The 13,877-nt window shown below is 38.3% G+C and overlaps 1 protein-coding gene across 6 annotated transcripts in view; it reads right to left on the bottom strand.

The window, feature by feature from the left end:
- The window catches only part of ETV1 (ETS variant transcription factor 1), a 63,109-nt gene that overhangs the window by 3,031 nt on the left and 46,201 nt on the right, over window positions 1-13,877 (bottom strand). For 5 of the 6 annotated variants that reach the window (XM_061469244.1, XM_061469243.1, XM_061469246.1 and 2 more), the window contains 4 exons: window positions 9,812-9,878; window positions 7,336-7,406; window positions 4,096-4,265; window positions 293-394 (listed from right to left, as the gene is read on the bottom strand). In XM_061469244.1, coding sequence (XP_061325228.1) covers window positions 293-394; window positions 4,096-4,265; window positions 7,336-7,406; window positions 9,812-9,878 — 410 coding nt within the window. The remainder of the gene's footprint in view (window positions 1-292; window positions 395-4,095; window positions 4,266-7,335; window positions 7,407-9,811; window positions 9,879-13,877) is intronic. The other variant, XM_061469247.1, reaches the window with a different exon arrangement.

Genomic DNA, 13,877 nt, shown 5'->3' with positions numbered 1-13,877 from the left:
CACTCACTGTTTCCCTTTCCCAGGTGTCAGGAAGCTCTTTTGGATATTTCTGAATATCACCTCTTTCCCTATAATCATTTTGTGCATCGTGTGAACTAAAACCACAGACATTTTTTATATAGAAAAAAAAAAATCTTGATGCATATCCTGGACCTGGTAAGTAAAAAAACTCAGTGTTTGCCTAAATAGATGGAAAACCTGCATAAGCAATGTGGTTACAAGTACTCCTAATAAGCTGAGATGTGGATTAACATGCAACATTGGTGAAATTTAATACAAATTAGCTACTCACCTTTTGCATGATTCCCTTTTCATAATAATAGCGAAGTGATCGGCTAAGTTTATCATAGTTCATAGCTGGCCTATTTTTCTGAATCCCCCAGCGACGTGCAACCTGCCACAAAAATGGATTAGCATTGATTCATTAAATGCATTTAACAATCAGATCTTATAATCAGATACTTTATTTAGGTATGGAAGAAGGGGAACCTTGCAGGTGCAAGGAATAAACACAAGAGAAAAGCTTGCCACGAACTGAATTTCCCACATACTAATATGCTTTTTAATTGGACCCAGAGTCATCCATTAAACTTGAAGGAGACTTACTTATTTGCAAATATGATAGAGGATTTGGGTGGGGGGGTGGATGTTGGCCTTGTGTTTTAATAGAGAAAAACAATGAGAAAATAAAGCCATACAAAGAGATTATAGACAAAAAATATTTACCAAATTCCACCAGAAAACTTTCATAAAAGATGCAATCTGTTCTTTAGGTTGATAATGTGGGCAGTTTTACTATTCCTGTGATTACCTTGCTGTCAGAAGACCAAGTTACACGAAACACACATGCATACACACTTAGTTCATGAACTAATACAGACTGTACTTGGAATGACAGCAATAGTGAGACTAATAGGAGATGCAAGTCTAACACCAACTGCCAGTTTTAAATATTACTTTGGCAAAGAAAGTGATTTACCACAGGAGATGGGTAATCACTCGGAAGAACTATATGGTAGTATGAAAACTGGGACAGAAACTTCATAGTTGCATCTGTATAATTTCCCTTAAAAAATAAGAATAAAAGGGGAGCTGCAAGCAACTCCTGAAGCCACTCCATAGAGAACAATGTAACTTATGATTTCTACTTGCCTTTACACTTCCTGATTTCTCACCAAAGGTAGTTTTGGACAAAGAGACCTTTGGTTTAAAGAGCTTAAGTGCTTATTCTCCACCTGAAACTAGAATCGGCTGTTGGTGACATTTCAGTTATTGGCGGTACAAATTACTATCACGTCACCAGAAGGAAAAAAAAGTCAGAACTGATGAACTGTTTTTTATAAACATTTTATAAACATGTTTGATGTGCATATGCATACAGCTCTGGAAAAAGGAGAGAATAGCCAAGCAGCTTCTCTGTAGAGTGCTCTACAAAACCTTCCCACAGGTGTTTGGAGCCTTTTGATGCAAACCACAGACAACATGCAGAACTGAGAATTGAAGGGGACTAAATAACAACAGCAAAATCCATGACTTTGATCTCCGCCTGGACAATAATTTTTAAAATTTCTTTTGAAAGCATTATTTCCTTTCAATGGTGCAGCTTTTCAGGCTTATGTACATTGTCAAGGCCCTGCTAACTCCAGCTATGCTATAGCTGTATTGAAACATACCTCAAATCCTGTCAATTTATTCCAGCTGTAGATTTGGCCTAGATGCATAACCTTGATTTGCCTACTCATCTTTATAACATATGCCTACATCATTCTTTGTTTATCCTACCAAGGTTTTTTTTCTATATTAATCAGAGTCCTAAAAGTCCACAACATGGAAGGCTTGCATGCTAAATCAATACACAGCGAAGACAGCCAACAACAAATTAATGGTTTAGAATATGCGATATTGTGTGGTATTTTGACATCCTTAAATAAGCAAGCAGGTCCAGAAACAGTCTTGGTAAGCAAGTCTTCCTATCCCTGAACGGTACGGAGTAAGACTTCATAAATGCTGTGGAAGGCCTTCAGCTTTCTAGCCTTCCATCCCACCTTCCTGCTGAAGGTTGCTGTCCCTGTGACAAAGCAGCATAAATGGACCTACATCTAATTTTGAGCTCCACAGTCTGCAGTTACCTACTTTCTGAATGAACTATGGTGCTCAAGGAGATGATACATATTCATTTTTGTTGTCACCCATTCTACAAGGGCATAAACCCCCAGAAAGGGATGGGATGGAAAGGTCATGTCATTAACATCATAACCTGCCACAGCTGAACCAACAAGCTCTTTGACTTCCCTTCAATTTACACCTGGCAACCAACAGAAGTGAGCAACTTCCTGCTGGCTATTCTTATTTTAATTGACAGTTGCTGTCAGATCCATGACATTCATATGAAAACAACTTAGGTCCCTTTGTACTCTCTAAGAACATACCAAAGTGAGGCAAGTTTCAAGCAGCCTGCCTCCTCCAGATCTTGGATGCAGTGCTGCTCAGAAACACAAAGCAACTGCTACAGTCAAACAAGCAGATGATCTGGTTAACTTAAATCAGAATATCCAGCTCTTCAGGGAATTACACAATAAGGAAACCTTAGGGGTTTGTTTTGGTACTTTCCATTCCTGAGCTAATAAAATCTATAAAGTTTTTGCACCATCTGCTGGAAACCATTTTTCAATGAAATTCTTCAGTCTTGAAAAACTTTGAACATATGTTACAGACAAAACAAAAATGGGAAAAAATACTGAGAAGGGGGTAAAATTAGATACCTCATTCACTGAGCTCACCTAAAAGCCTTTCCAAAGATTTCACTCTGTTCTGGCCCTGGTCACATGACTAAGAAGACCATGGAGGATGCTAAGGCTGCAGTCTTGCCAGCAAAGTTTTGGTAGGAAATCAACTAAGACTGTTCTGTGGTTAAATCCTCAGATGCACAATGCCAGGATCTGCCACAGTGACTATCACTAGCAGGGGGGATGCACAGACAAATGAAAGCCAGCACACAGGTGCTTCCAGCAACCTCCCCTCTGCTAGACCATGTCAGGAAGGAAATGGCCATCAGCGCTGTTGCTATTCCCAACTTAGGGCTGTTGGCATATGATGTAACTTAAATGCAAGAAAGCTTTCAGACTGCTTATGCCAGCAAATGGATGGCAAACAGCAGAAATAGCTGGTGGAACACACAAGTAGCCTTACACCCCCTAACATTCCTACTCAGCTCTAGCTCAGAGGGGATCATGAAAGACAATTTGCTGCAGTCTCCTCTATTGCTCAAACCTGTCCAAGGTGCCAAAAACTAAACCAGAATGATACTACTTTTTGACAACCCTAATCAAATTAGCCAAATCAGTATTACAATGAAATTCACACACACATGCTTTTCCAACAGTTTCCATGGCTGTTTAGATCACAGGATAGATAATGTAATGTTACCTAGACCAAAAAAGCTTATGTAATAAAATGTGCAATTTATTCCTGTTCATCACACAAGTGAAGTAACTCATGCTTCAGCAAGTGTACATGAATACAAGTAATTTTAGCAAGTCCTTCATGGTTCAGGAGAGCTGTGCATGCACATGGCTGTTTGCAAGCCTAGGATCTAAGCATGCACTAAACAACCTAAGGATACAGATAAGTAGAAAGACTGAAGAAGACTCTAAAAAGAGGAGAGTTTATATAATTTTGATGGGATTTTACTGCCTGACAATCTTAATCTCCTAAAAGTTCTACGTTCCCACAATTTCACATTGAAAAATATTTGGTATTGAAAGACTATTCAGGGACAAGTTGTCAAAGGATTTTGGAACACAGCTATTCATGATGTGGTTCTGATAAATCCAGGCCCCACAATTTATGCCGAGTATTTTGTAACTCCAGCACTTACAGTATTTTTATTATTTTGTGGGACCAGGAATCAAGTTTATGCTTAACCACGACTCTGTCCTAACTGAAATACTTCCCTTGTCGTCCTTTCCCTCATCACCCTTCCAGAGTGCTATGAAGTAAAATATTCAAGAAAAACAAGGCCTAAGTCTGAAGGGGCACTACTACATTTGCAGGATCGGGCAGTGGATGTCAGGGCATGCTGCCTAGCTAACCTACCTCCTCCGGCTCAATCAGCTTGAATTCCATGCCTCGGCCAGTCCATGCTATGAAGTGAGAGTTTGACGGGTCATCAAGAAGAGCTACCAAGAACTGCCACAGCTGAAGCGAGCCTCGCCGTTGATACGTAGGTCCCTCACGGTACATGCCTGGCTCCTGTTTGACATCACCTACACAGAATAGCAACAATGTTCCATGAGCAATGTGCAAAATGCATCAGCACTCTGCTCATCAGATAAACCAGCAAAGCAATCACTGGGGTTAATAAAACGGAGGGAAAGGATTCTTATTACCCAGACACCCACAAATGCAACATTCCCCTACCTGCTGTTAAACACTCTTAAAATAACATATTAAAACACCAAAAAGTACCTAAATTCAGTCATGATTTATGGAAGTCTCCCTAAGCCTATCCCTATTTATTTCAGATACATGCAAGTCTTGCCTGCAAACCATTTTGCAACATCCTCTATCTGCAACTATTTTTGTAAGCAACTCTGATGTCTTAAGAACTGCATTTGTGTACTACACTTTGCACAAGCCCCAGTTTTGGAAATGCAATGTATGCCTCATAAAGCTGCAAAACCCTATTGAGAGAAACTTCTTTTGCATGCAAACGCTTCAAAGGAAAATTTGACGAAGTATTTGACTTGGACTTAAACAGCATGTGCTTTATGTATAGGTATGCAAATCCTGCAGATATGCGAGTTCCTCTGTGGCATACTGGACTTGCATATAAGCACACATTGCTTTTACTCATATCTACATACTAGATTACCATTCATCTTGAAAAGCAGTAAGTTAATTTTTCTAAAATTTCAAGTTCAGAGGAAGCTTTTAAAAAACAATCATATTCTGCTAGCTGTTCCACAAACTGCCAATGAAAAACCATCCTTCTACATCCATACTATGTCTCTGCTGTTTTTCAATCATATTCATACTAAACAACTCATACAAACAAAAACCAGCTGAAAGGTCTGATGCTGAAGCAGAGAGTACTTTTTTTTCTACACACTTTGACAGGAATTCATGATATGCTGGAAAAAACCCTCATTTCAACTATTAGAACAGCAACACACACCCCCCCACCACTCCCCCCAATAAGCAGTGTGACCTGTTTAATACGGAATACCACAACTTCACATTTGACCACGACATTAGAATGCTCTGATGGCCATTAAGGAACAGCTTCGTGTGGTGAAAGAAGGAATAATAATATTAAAAATGGAGCACTTCCTTTTGTAATCAGGAAAGAAAATTGAGTCAATAGCTGTGGAAAACTAATAAATCAACACTAAGCTTTGTGGTTTATGTGAGGCTCAAGTTCCAGTCCTGAAAGGCCTTCAATGACAGAATTTTTTTAATGATAGCTGAGCAATGCACAAATAGCAGGTGCTGTATTTCAGAGGATCAGATTCTTTGCCTGCGCTGATCTTCGATTTCAAATGAAGCAGCTGAGAATCTGCTTCTGAAACATCAAGACTACTCAAGAACTTATTCCACTTTTGCTTTACTGGCCAAAACATGATGATACATCTGCTATTTTTTCGTCAAAAGTCTTCTTGCTACTAGTATAAACACAACTATTTGTAACACAACATCTGTCTTCTAGAGTACAAGGTGTTCTCTCAATGGATGGTCATAGAAGCTAGCAGCAGACTACTTACTTTGCAAGCACTCAGATATTTCCAAACATTCATTTCTTTATTTTACTTTATTTTTATTGCTTTTCCATTTTCATTACCTTCCCTATACAAAACCCAAACAAACAAAAAGGATTTTCAAGACAGACATAGACAAAATGCTACTCCTGGAGAGTTTTAACTTCTTGCAGTACAAAATCTGATCCCATTCCCATAAATGTTAATTATGAATTTTCCACCAGTACTGAAAAAAGATCGGGTCCACAGTCATTTCTGGGGGAGGAAAAAAGCTGACATGATGCGCTTTAAAAAGGAAAACTAAAACCTAAAACAAAACCAACATACATCCCAAAGCCAGAGTATAAAGTAGACATTCAATAAAACACCCTTTCAGTGAATGTGTCAATCCAGTGACAACGCAATACCGGATTGAGCAATCTTCAATTAGGTATAGCGGTATTTAAAATCCTTTATTTATTTATTTCTATTCCTTTGCTATTCTTGTAACCCTGACATGCACATCATATCTCCATTTGAGGAATGTGTAATTCTTCAGCTTACTTTCATTCTGGAGTCTCCCATTCTTCAGCAAACACAACAAATGCTGCTAGTCACACAGCAGTTTTTTAATCCATATAAGTGTTTCTCAGGGAAAAACAAACAAAATAAAGCAGGACAAAAACCCCAAGAGTTTTCCAGCTCTACTTTTAGCTATGGTCAGAGAGCTGTTCACAAGTTTATCAGAAAGTATCTAATCTTTCCTGCTAAAATAAATAAAGCTGGACAGATATATACTAACAAAAAGAAGTCGATCTATCAAATTTAAGTAATTGGTCTCCAAATTACTTCCCAAAGTTGCAGACTAACAGAGTCACTGGCAAGAAATACCGAGTTCATCTCCTTTGTCTATAATGAAATATTTCTGAAATCTACTGAGTTACACCAGGAAACTGATTTTACATCAGAGTAATTGAGGATAATTTGGGCCATTTATTTTAATTGACCTCAGAATCCCTCTTGAAAAAAAAAAAAATCTGTTGTAATGGATAGTATTGTGAAAAGATCATTGATTTGTTATCAATCCCACTGAAAAATAAAACACTAGTAAAATGTTTAACCTAGTGCAAATACATTGACACAAACACAAAAATGCCCTATACACTCACTATTCATCACTTCACAGACAGTGAGACAAGAAGCTTAATTCTCAGTAAAACCAAAGCTGCTTCTTTCTGTGATGTTTTGTTAATTGTAAGAACGGCTTTCATTAAATCTCAAACAACAAGTGGTATGTGATCATCAGTGCAATGGAAATCCTGCTATTACTTCACAACAGTGCAGGAACTGAGCTCCTCTGCCACAATCTGGATATAGCACCTTTTGCTGGCAAAAGTCGAACAACATCCTATTGAAGAGAAGACTTTGGTTTCCAGAGACAAAGGTCAGCTTTGGTTGGGCGCACTGCAAATAGTGTGTTAAGGAATCCTAAACTGGAATGTTACCAAGGTTTTTTGATCAGCAACAGAGAAAAGTCCCTCATCTCTTCCTTTTTCATCTCCCCACACAAGAAAAAGAGAGAGAGGTGTGTCATACATACCATCAAACTTCTCTGGAACAACGCAAGTGTCATCATAAAACTGCCTAGGTCCTTTTTCATACATACAGCCTGTAAGTTAAAGAAAGAGAGGTGTTTATATAAAAGATGCATGGAGAAAGAAATCACAGGCTTAATGCCAGAGGGAACACTAAGTCACAGAGGAATCAGATTAATATCCCACATCCTTTACACACCGCCCAATCGCAACATTTTGGCCACAGTACAGGGGTGTTTAATTAATGTGCACATTCCCAAAAGACTGTTAATCTCCACCTGCAAAAATGAAAAAGCACCCATTTTTCTCTATGATTTATTCCAAAATGTTTGTTTTGTTTCCTGTTTGAACTAGCATGGCTTTGACTTTTAACCACTAGTTCCTGCGGGTCTTCTCCCTGCAAGACTAAGAAAGTCCTATTTGGTATTTCCTCCTCACACTCACAGAAGTCACACCCTGTCTCGATGTTTATTCCAATTAAGATTACTCTGTAAAATTTAATTTGTTGTTAAAAGACACTCTCTGCAACCCTGCATTCTTTCTAGCACTCTCTTCAGTACATGCTCTCACTTTTCAGTATTATTTTAATGCTTTGGTTAACCAGAACTGTACTGCATGCGAGTTTTCAGCCTTATCAGTGCTACTTAGCAAGACAAAACATCTCCTCCTCTCCTGCCACCCTATGACCCTCCTTTTGGCTGTGCAAATATTACAGAAGGCTTTTCTGCCATATGGTTGCAATGTTTGGTTGGGCTGGTTTCCCACTGTGAAGCCGAGGAGGAGGCCCATCTCAAAATCATTTTTTCCAGTATACTGTTTCCTGGTTCCATAGGCCTGGTCTACATTCAAGCATATTAAAAAAACATCTTGTTTAATGTGCCCAGATTACCAAACAATTCAAACTGCTTTGTGTGACTGCCCTGTCCTGCCCGTTATTTACCACTCTGCCTATCTCTGTGCCATAAAGTTATCTATTAACTTTGTTCCCTATCTTTACTGAAAATGTTGAATAGCAACACTCCTGATATCAATTCCTACAGAACTATAATAGAAACAATCCATTCAGAGATGATTGCCCAGTGACAGCCACTTTTAGATCTGTCAGTTGGCCAGGTCTTAATGTATTTAATGTGTACTTTATTGATACCGTTTTGTGCTAACTTCTTAATCAGAATGTAATGCAGTGGCAAACTGAATGCCATAAAAAGTCTAAGTATACGATACAAGTATACCAATCAAATGTTTAATCTCAGCAAAGAGTAGAATCGGATCTGACATGACCTTTATTCCATAAAATCATGCTGACTGATCTCCAAATACAAAACCCAAATATTTATCAAACATCACTGCTTTTTCTATGTCATTCATAACATTTTTACCACCACCCAGGAGTGCATAACATGGCTAAGACAGGGGAAAAACAATCCATGCTGTGATTGAAACTCAAACCTGTTGACCTTAGACCTGCAGTTTGTGGATCTTTCCCTGATGTCTTTCACCTCCCTTATCAAACTTCTATACTTCATGTAATTTCATACACCAAGACTCTTAGAAACTTCCATCCCCTGTTTCACCCTCCTTGTTAAACACTACTTTGTATTTTTACTTCTGCCTTTATTCCACTCCAGAAGCAGCTGGGCTTTTAGCCAGATTTGTTATCTTTCCAGTTGTGAATGAAGTCTTAGTAGAGAACCCTGATTCATACATCTGTCTGAATTCTCATCAATCTGAAAACCAATTCCCCTCATGTTTGTGAAATTTGCCCCATGGAAGAAAAACAAACAAACCTTAAACAAGCAAACAAAAAATCCTATATTGGCAAGGAAGACACACCAAAGCAGGGGAGTGGAGGGTACCACTTCTCTTTCAGTAGTTATTTTTAATTAGTTCTGTTGGCCTTTTGATTTTTAATACATATAAAGCGCTTTTAACTCAGAATTATTAATTTTGACAGTGATATCAGCTCTGCCCTACTGAAGTCACTGACAATTTTGATATGTATCACATGGCTGCACAATATGGGCCTAAGCAGCACCAAAACACTGCAAAAATCGTAACAGAAGGAAAAGCCAAAAACTGTCACTGAATTTGAAGTATAAAATGGATTACTTAACGTTAACTGAGCCTGTCACACCACTAGCCTGGAAAATATCACTTGACCAGAATGGGTGAAATGGACAAATTTTTAAGTGCCTGTTCCTTTCAACTGCTAGAAGCCTTGAAAAGCAGAATAAGTAAATTGAGTATGAGTAAATATGAGTAAATTTATAAAAAAAGTGCTTCTACCCTGATCAACCTGTGGCACTAGAAGAAGCATCAAAAAAATAACAGTTCACCAGAAACTCAAAACTGGGAAGGGAAGAAAGATGATGCGAGTCTTCCCAGCAGCAGAATTAAACCAATGAACCCCAAATCCCTCCAGGCTTTTTAATTTTTTACATTTCTCTCATACAAAAGCAATACATAATAGAAAACTTAACTTCTGTTCTGTTTGGGTGAGCCAGGAAGCCTTCTTGCCTCATGTAAATGGAATGGCAGCTAGGCACTTCTGAAAGAAGACGAGAATACTAATCAAAAGACTGTCTGTAATTAAAAGTGTGCAGGTTATCAATGAGACAGGCTGCAGGCAGAAGAGCAACAGAAAGGATGCAAGTTACAGCACAGGGAAACCTGTCAACACACAGTCAGCATTTCAGAGCAGCATGCACAAGGCATGGCAGAGGAGGAAATCATAATGTGAGGATCACAGATCCCATCTAATTTTGGCACTTGAACTCAAACCTTTACTGTAATCAACATTGATAAAAGCTGACTCCCATGACAATTACATTTTAGACCATTCACAGACCAAAAAACCCATAGAAGACTACTATTTTAAACCCTATACTTGTGTTTCTATGTAACTAATGTGACTTAACATTTTTAATCAATTACACAGAAAAGGCTGCCTGTCACTGGAGACTTACAAACTCTACATTAATGTAAGGAACGTCAGAGGGACTTTTGCGTAGGATATTGATTTTTAGAATCTGTTTAAGAATTTAAAGGGTTAATGAAATTTTCTGCTGTTTCTAAGTATTTAATCTAGGAATTCAGATGCATCTGTTTTACCCTCCACTCGTACACCCTTAAACAAAAAAAAGGCACACACCCCCAAAAAAATTACTGTGCACATTCTGAGTAACACAGATATTTGCCATTCCCCACCTTTACTAAAATCTGCAAGAATAATTAGAAAAAACAAACAGAACTAATGAAAATTGTGTACTTTAAATGTCCTTCCATTTTTAACCCATGTCTTGCACTGTATCCAAGTAGCCACATCCTGTGCACTGGGACTTGCAAACAGAAATATGCCATAAATGTTTGCTCTTCTAGACTGCATTTAAAACACTTCTTGGATATCAGGAGTCCTGCTTAACAAAGTCTATTTGATCTTGTGATAAACTCCTACCCTAGGCTATGCAATCTGTTACCAGTAACTTGTAACTCTTAAAGAGATGCAAACAGAGGTCGAAAGAGCAGATGCTATTTTTCCAACACTGCCTACAGACTCTTTCAGACTGTGATTCCAAATTTCACTGTTCACTGACTGGTGATGAGTATCAAAGATCTGGCAGGATAAGTAAATCAGGTTTTACACTGACTTCACAAAACAAGTGAAACACGGGGCAGTAATAATAAGTTTCCTCTAACAGTCCATGGTCTCTCTTCCACATCTGTGCTAAACTCTTCATTACCTCCTCTCTCGATGAAACGCCCAGTGCCTGCCTCCTCAGGCCCCGAGAATCTCTAACGTCTCAGGCAGCTATTCTAAGCAACCACAGGAATAAGTGATTCAGTGATCATGCGAGTCAAGTATAGCTCTGTAGACTAGAAGTCAAGGCTATTAAGTAGTGGTTCACCTGCAAGGAATCACTCATGTTAACAAGTAGATTGAATGTTAAGGAGAATGGAAAAATCTACGTAAAAAAAGAGGAAGTCGTAGAACTGAAACAGATGCTACTTTCTATTTTAGGTAAAAAAATCACTAGTATTGGCAGCAAAACCCTTTTTGACTCATGAACTCCACTCTTGCAAAGTGATACAGCAGAGTACCCAGAATAAAGAATTAGGCACACATCCACGAAGTTATGCTCTTAGCCAATTTGGGGTTTCATCTCCCATGCTTCTAAGTCAATTATAATTAACATCTGGAGTCTTTTTAAGGCAAGCATTGTTTGTACCAACATTACTTAATCTTCTGGTTAGCTTGTGCTTAAACAGCCCACAGAGGACTGAAAAATACAGCAAGGAAGAGTTTATTTCTAGTAAAGTAACTACAGCCTTGTTATCCTAAAGTGCTATCAGTTAATTTATGACTATCAGAGTGGGTCAGACTCTAATCAAATTGTAGAAACATTTCCAAAGTGATTATTCAATCAAATGACTAACATGGTTAATTAGGAGCCATAAACATTGCTCTGAAGTTCATCAAAGTAATGACTTGACCAGAAAAATTACTGCTAATTAAATTGCCTGCTGCTTTCATTTCTACCTTATCTAATAAAAAGTCCAACCAATGAAATTTAGCATTGCAGTTTTAAATTGTACTAAATGCTTGACTAAGACCCAGAAGTATTTTTACAAGCTAAGCGGAGCTACTTCAAAAGAAAACATTTTAGTGCAGAAATTACAGAGCAATTAGATGTTTTCTTCTCCTTAAAGCATTGTTTTAAGACAGCAAATGAGATAGAAGTAGGCATAAAATACATCCAGGGCAGCATTCGAGTGTTTGAGGTGAGTGATTCTATCACCTTTTAGCAAATTTTAGTCTTTGAAAAAACATGTGCCTGGATTAAGGACACAAAAGAAGCTTACTTCAGGCTTTTAATGAAGTAATTCACATTTTAAGGTTACATTATCTCAAGAACAGCAGAGTCTCTTTAAGAAAAGAAAAAACCCAACTCTAACTAAAAACATGGACACATAAAAAAATTATTTATCTTTCTTTATTAATTTGAAATACTAAGGGGTCATTCTTCATTGCTTCTCTTGTTAACAGCAACACAGCAGTCATCTTAAAACAATTAATATGTACTTATATCATGTTGATTTGAAAATATCTTTCCCCAGTAGGCGTTGTTTTAAAATTATGTGTAATCTAGACATTGCAGAAATGTCTTCTCATCTGGGACTGTCACAGAGACAAATACTGGAGGTAAGCTCTCCTGTGCCTTAATGAAAATACATCCAAGCAGAAAAAGCCCAAACAGACTTCCTCAGGACAAGAAAAATCAGCTACTGAATTTAGCAGGCACAGGTTCTAGGTTTCATTATTGAGTAAGACCGTTGAGGGGTCCCTTGGTAAGGAAGTATTTCATATTATCGTATCAGAATTTAAAGGGTTAGGTTGTCTTAGCCCTGTAAAACTCAAAGTGGGTAATGAATCTTTAAATCCTCTTTTCCGCTTGTGTTTCAGAAATAAGGACCAAGTTTCAGACCCACAATCACACCCTGCAGAGAGACAAGCAGAATTTCAGTTCACATCCCTAGCCAGGCAAGACACAGGGAAGACGAAGCTTCTGCAGGCAGAGGGATGAAGTGACTGTCTTCTGAATGAAGCAAAGTAAAGCAGGAACTGGTAACCTGAACCAGTTTCTGACCTTACATAGCATTCCTAACTGAAGGACATGTTGTTACGTTACACTCTACCTCTGAATTACTTTTTAGTTCACTTTATCAACATCATCTGAAGATTTGGAGGCCCAAGGTATTGCATTACATATGTGCACGTGCAGAGAGAGGGACTGGGAGATCGAGGCTTAGAAGGTGTGCACAATGTGAAACAGGGTGGGTGAAGAAATCACTGCCTAGCCTCGCTATCTACGTGGCAGCTCAGGTGAATGCAACAGTGCACTGGTGAGTGACTGCCTTATGCAGTGAGCCTGCTAACAAGTCGCCCAAATTCACCAAACACCTCATGTGAAAATTTGCCTACTTCCCTACAGGTATAAAAACAAAGTGATGAGTTTGTCCATTTATATAAACAGGCTTAAACATGTTGTGCCACTTGTCTTCCTACAAGCAAGAAACACAGAATATAATACATGCAGATTCTTTCCTTTTGTGCTACAAGGCACAGAAGGGCATGCCCAAACCCCTCAGATAGCTTGGACCCACCTAGCTCCCACTGAAGTTACAGGGGTGAAAATTGTCACTATCATCTCTAAAAATCAATCTAAAAAATAAGTATTATTTTCCCAATTCATTATGCCATTTAAAACATTCAGAATGGAAGGTTTTGTTCATCATTTTGTCTGTCACCAGTCTTCATACCAGCAATTAGGGGAAAAGAAAAATAATCTATGAGAATGTGCACTCATAGATATACACAAAAAAAAGCCCTAGATAAGTAAGATTTGTTTAGTTTAATTTCCTACATCTCACTTGACAAAAACCTACCGGAGAACTACATTTGGCCCCACCACCTCGCGTCCAAGTGGAATTATTACACACATACAGAAAAAAAAAAAAAAAAAAAAAAGCCAAAACCTTAAGCAAACAG

The sequence above is a fragment of the Pezoporus flaviventris genome, unplaced genomic scaffold (genome assembly GCF_033815535.1).
Source record: "Pezoporus flaviventris isolate CSIRO_AGI_PZ_B2104156 unplaced genomic scaffold, CSIRO_AGI_Pfla_v1 ptg000055l, whole genome shotgun sequence".
Classification (NCBI taxonomy): domain Eukaryota; kingdom Metazoa; phylum Chordata; class Aves; order Psittaciformes; family Psittacidae; genus Pezoporus; species Pezoporus flaviventris.
Note: the sequence above shows the minus strand (reverse complement) of the source record. Positions and strands in the feature narration are given on the sequence as shown.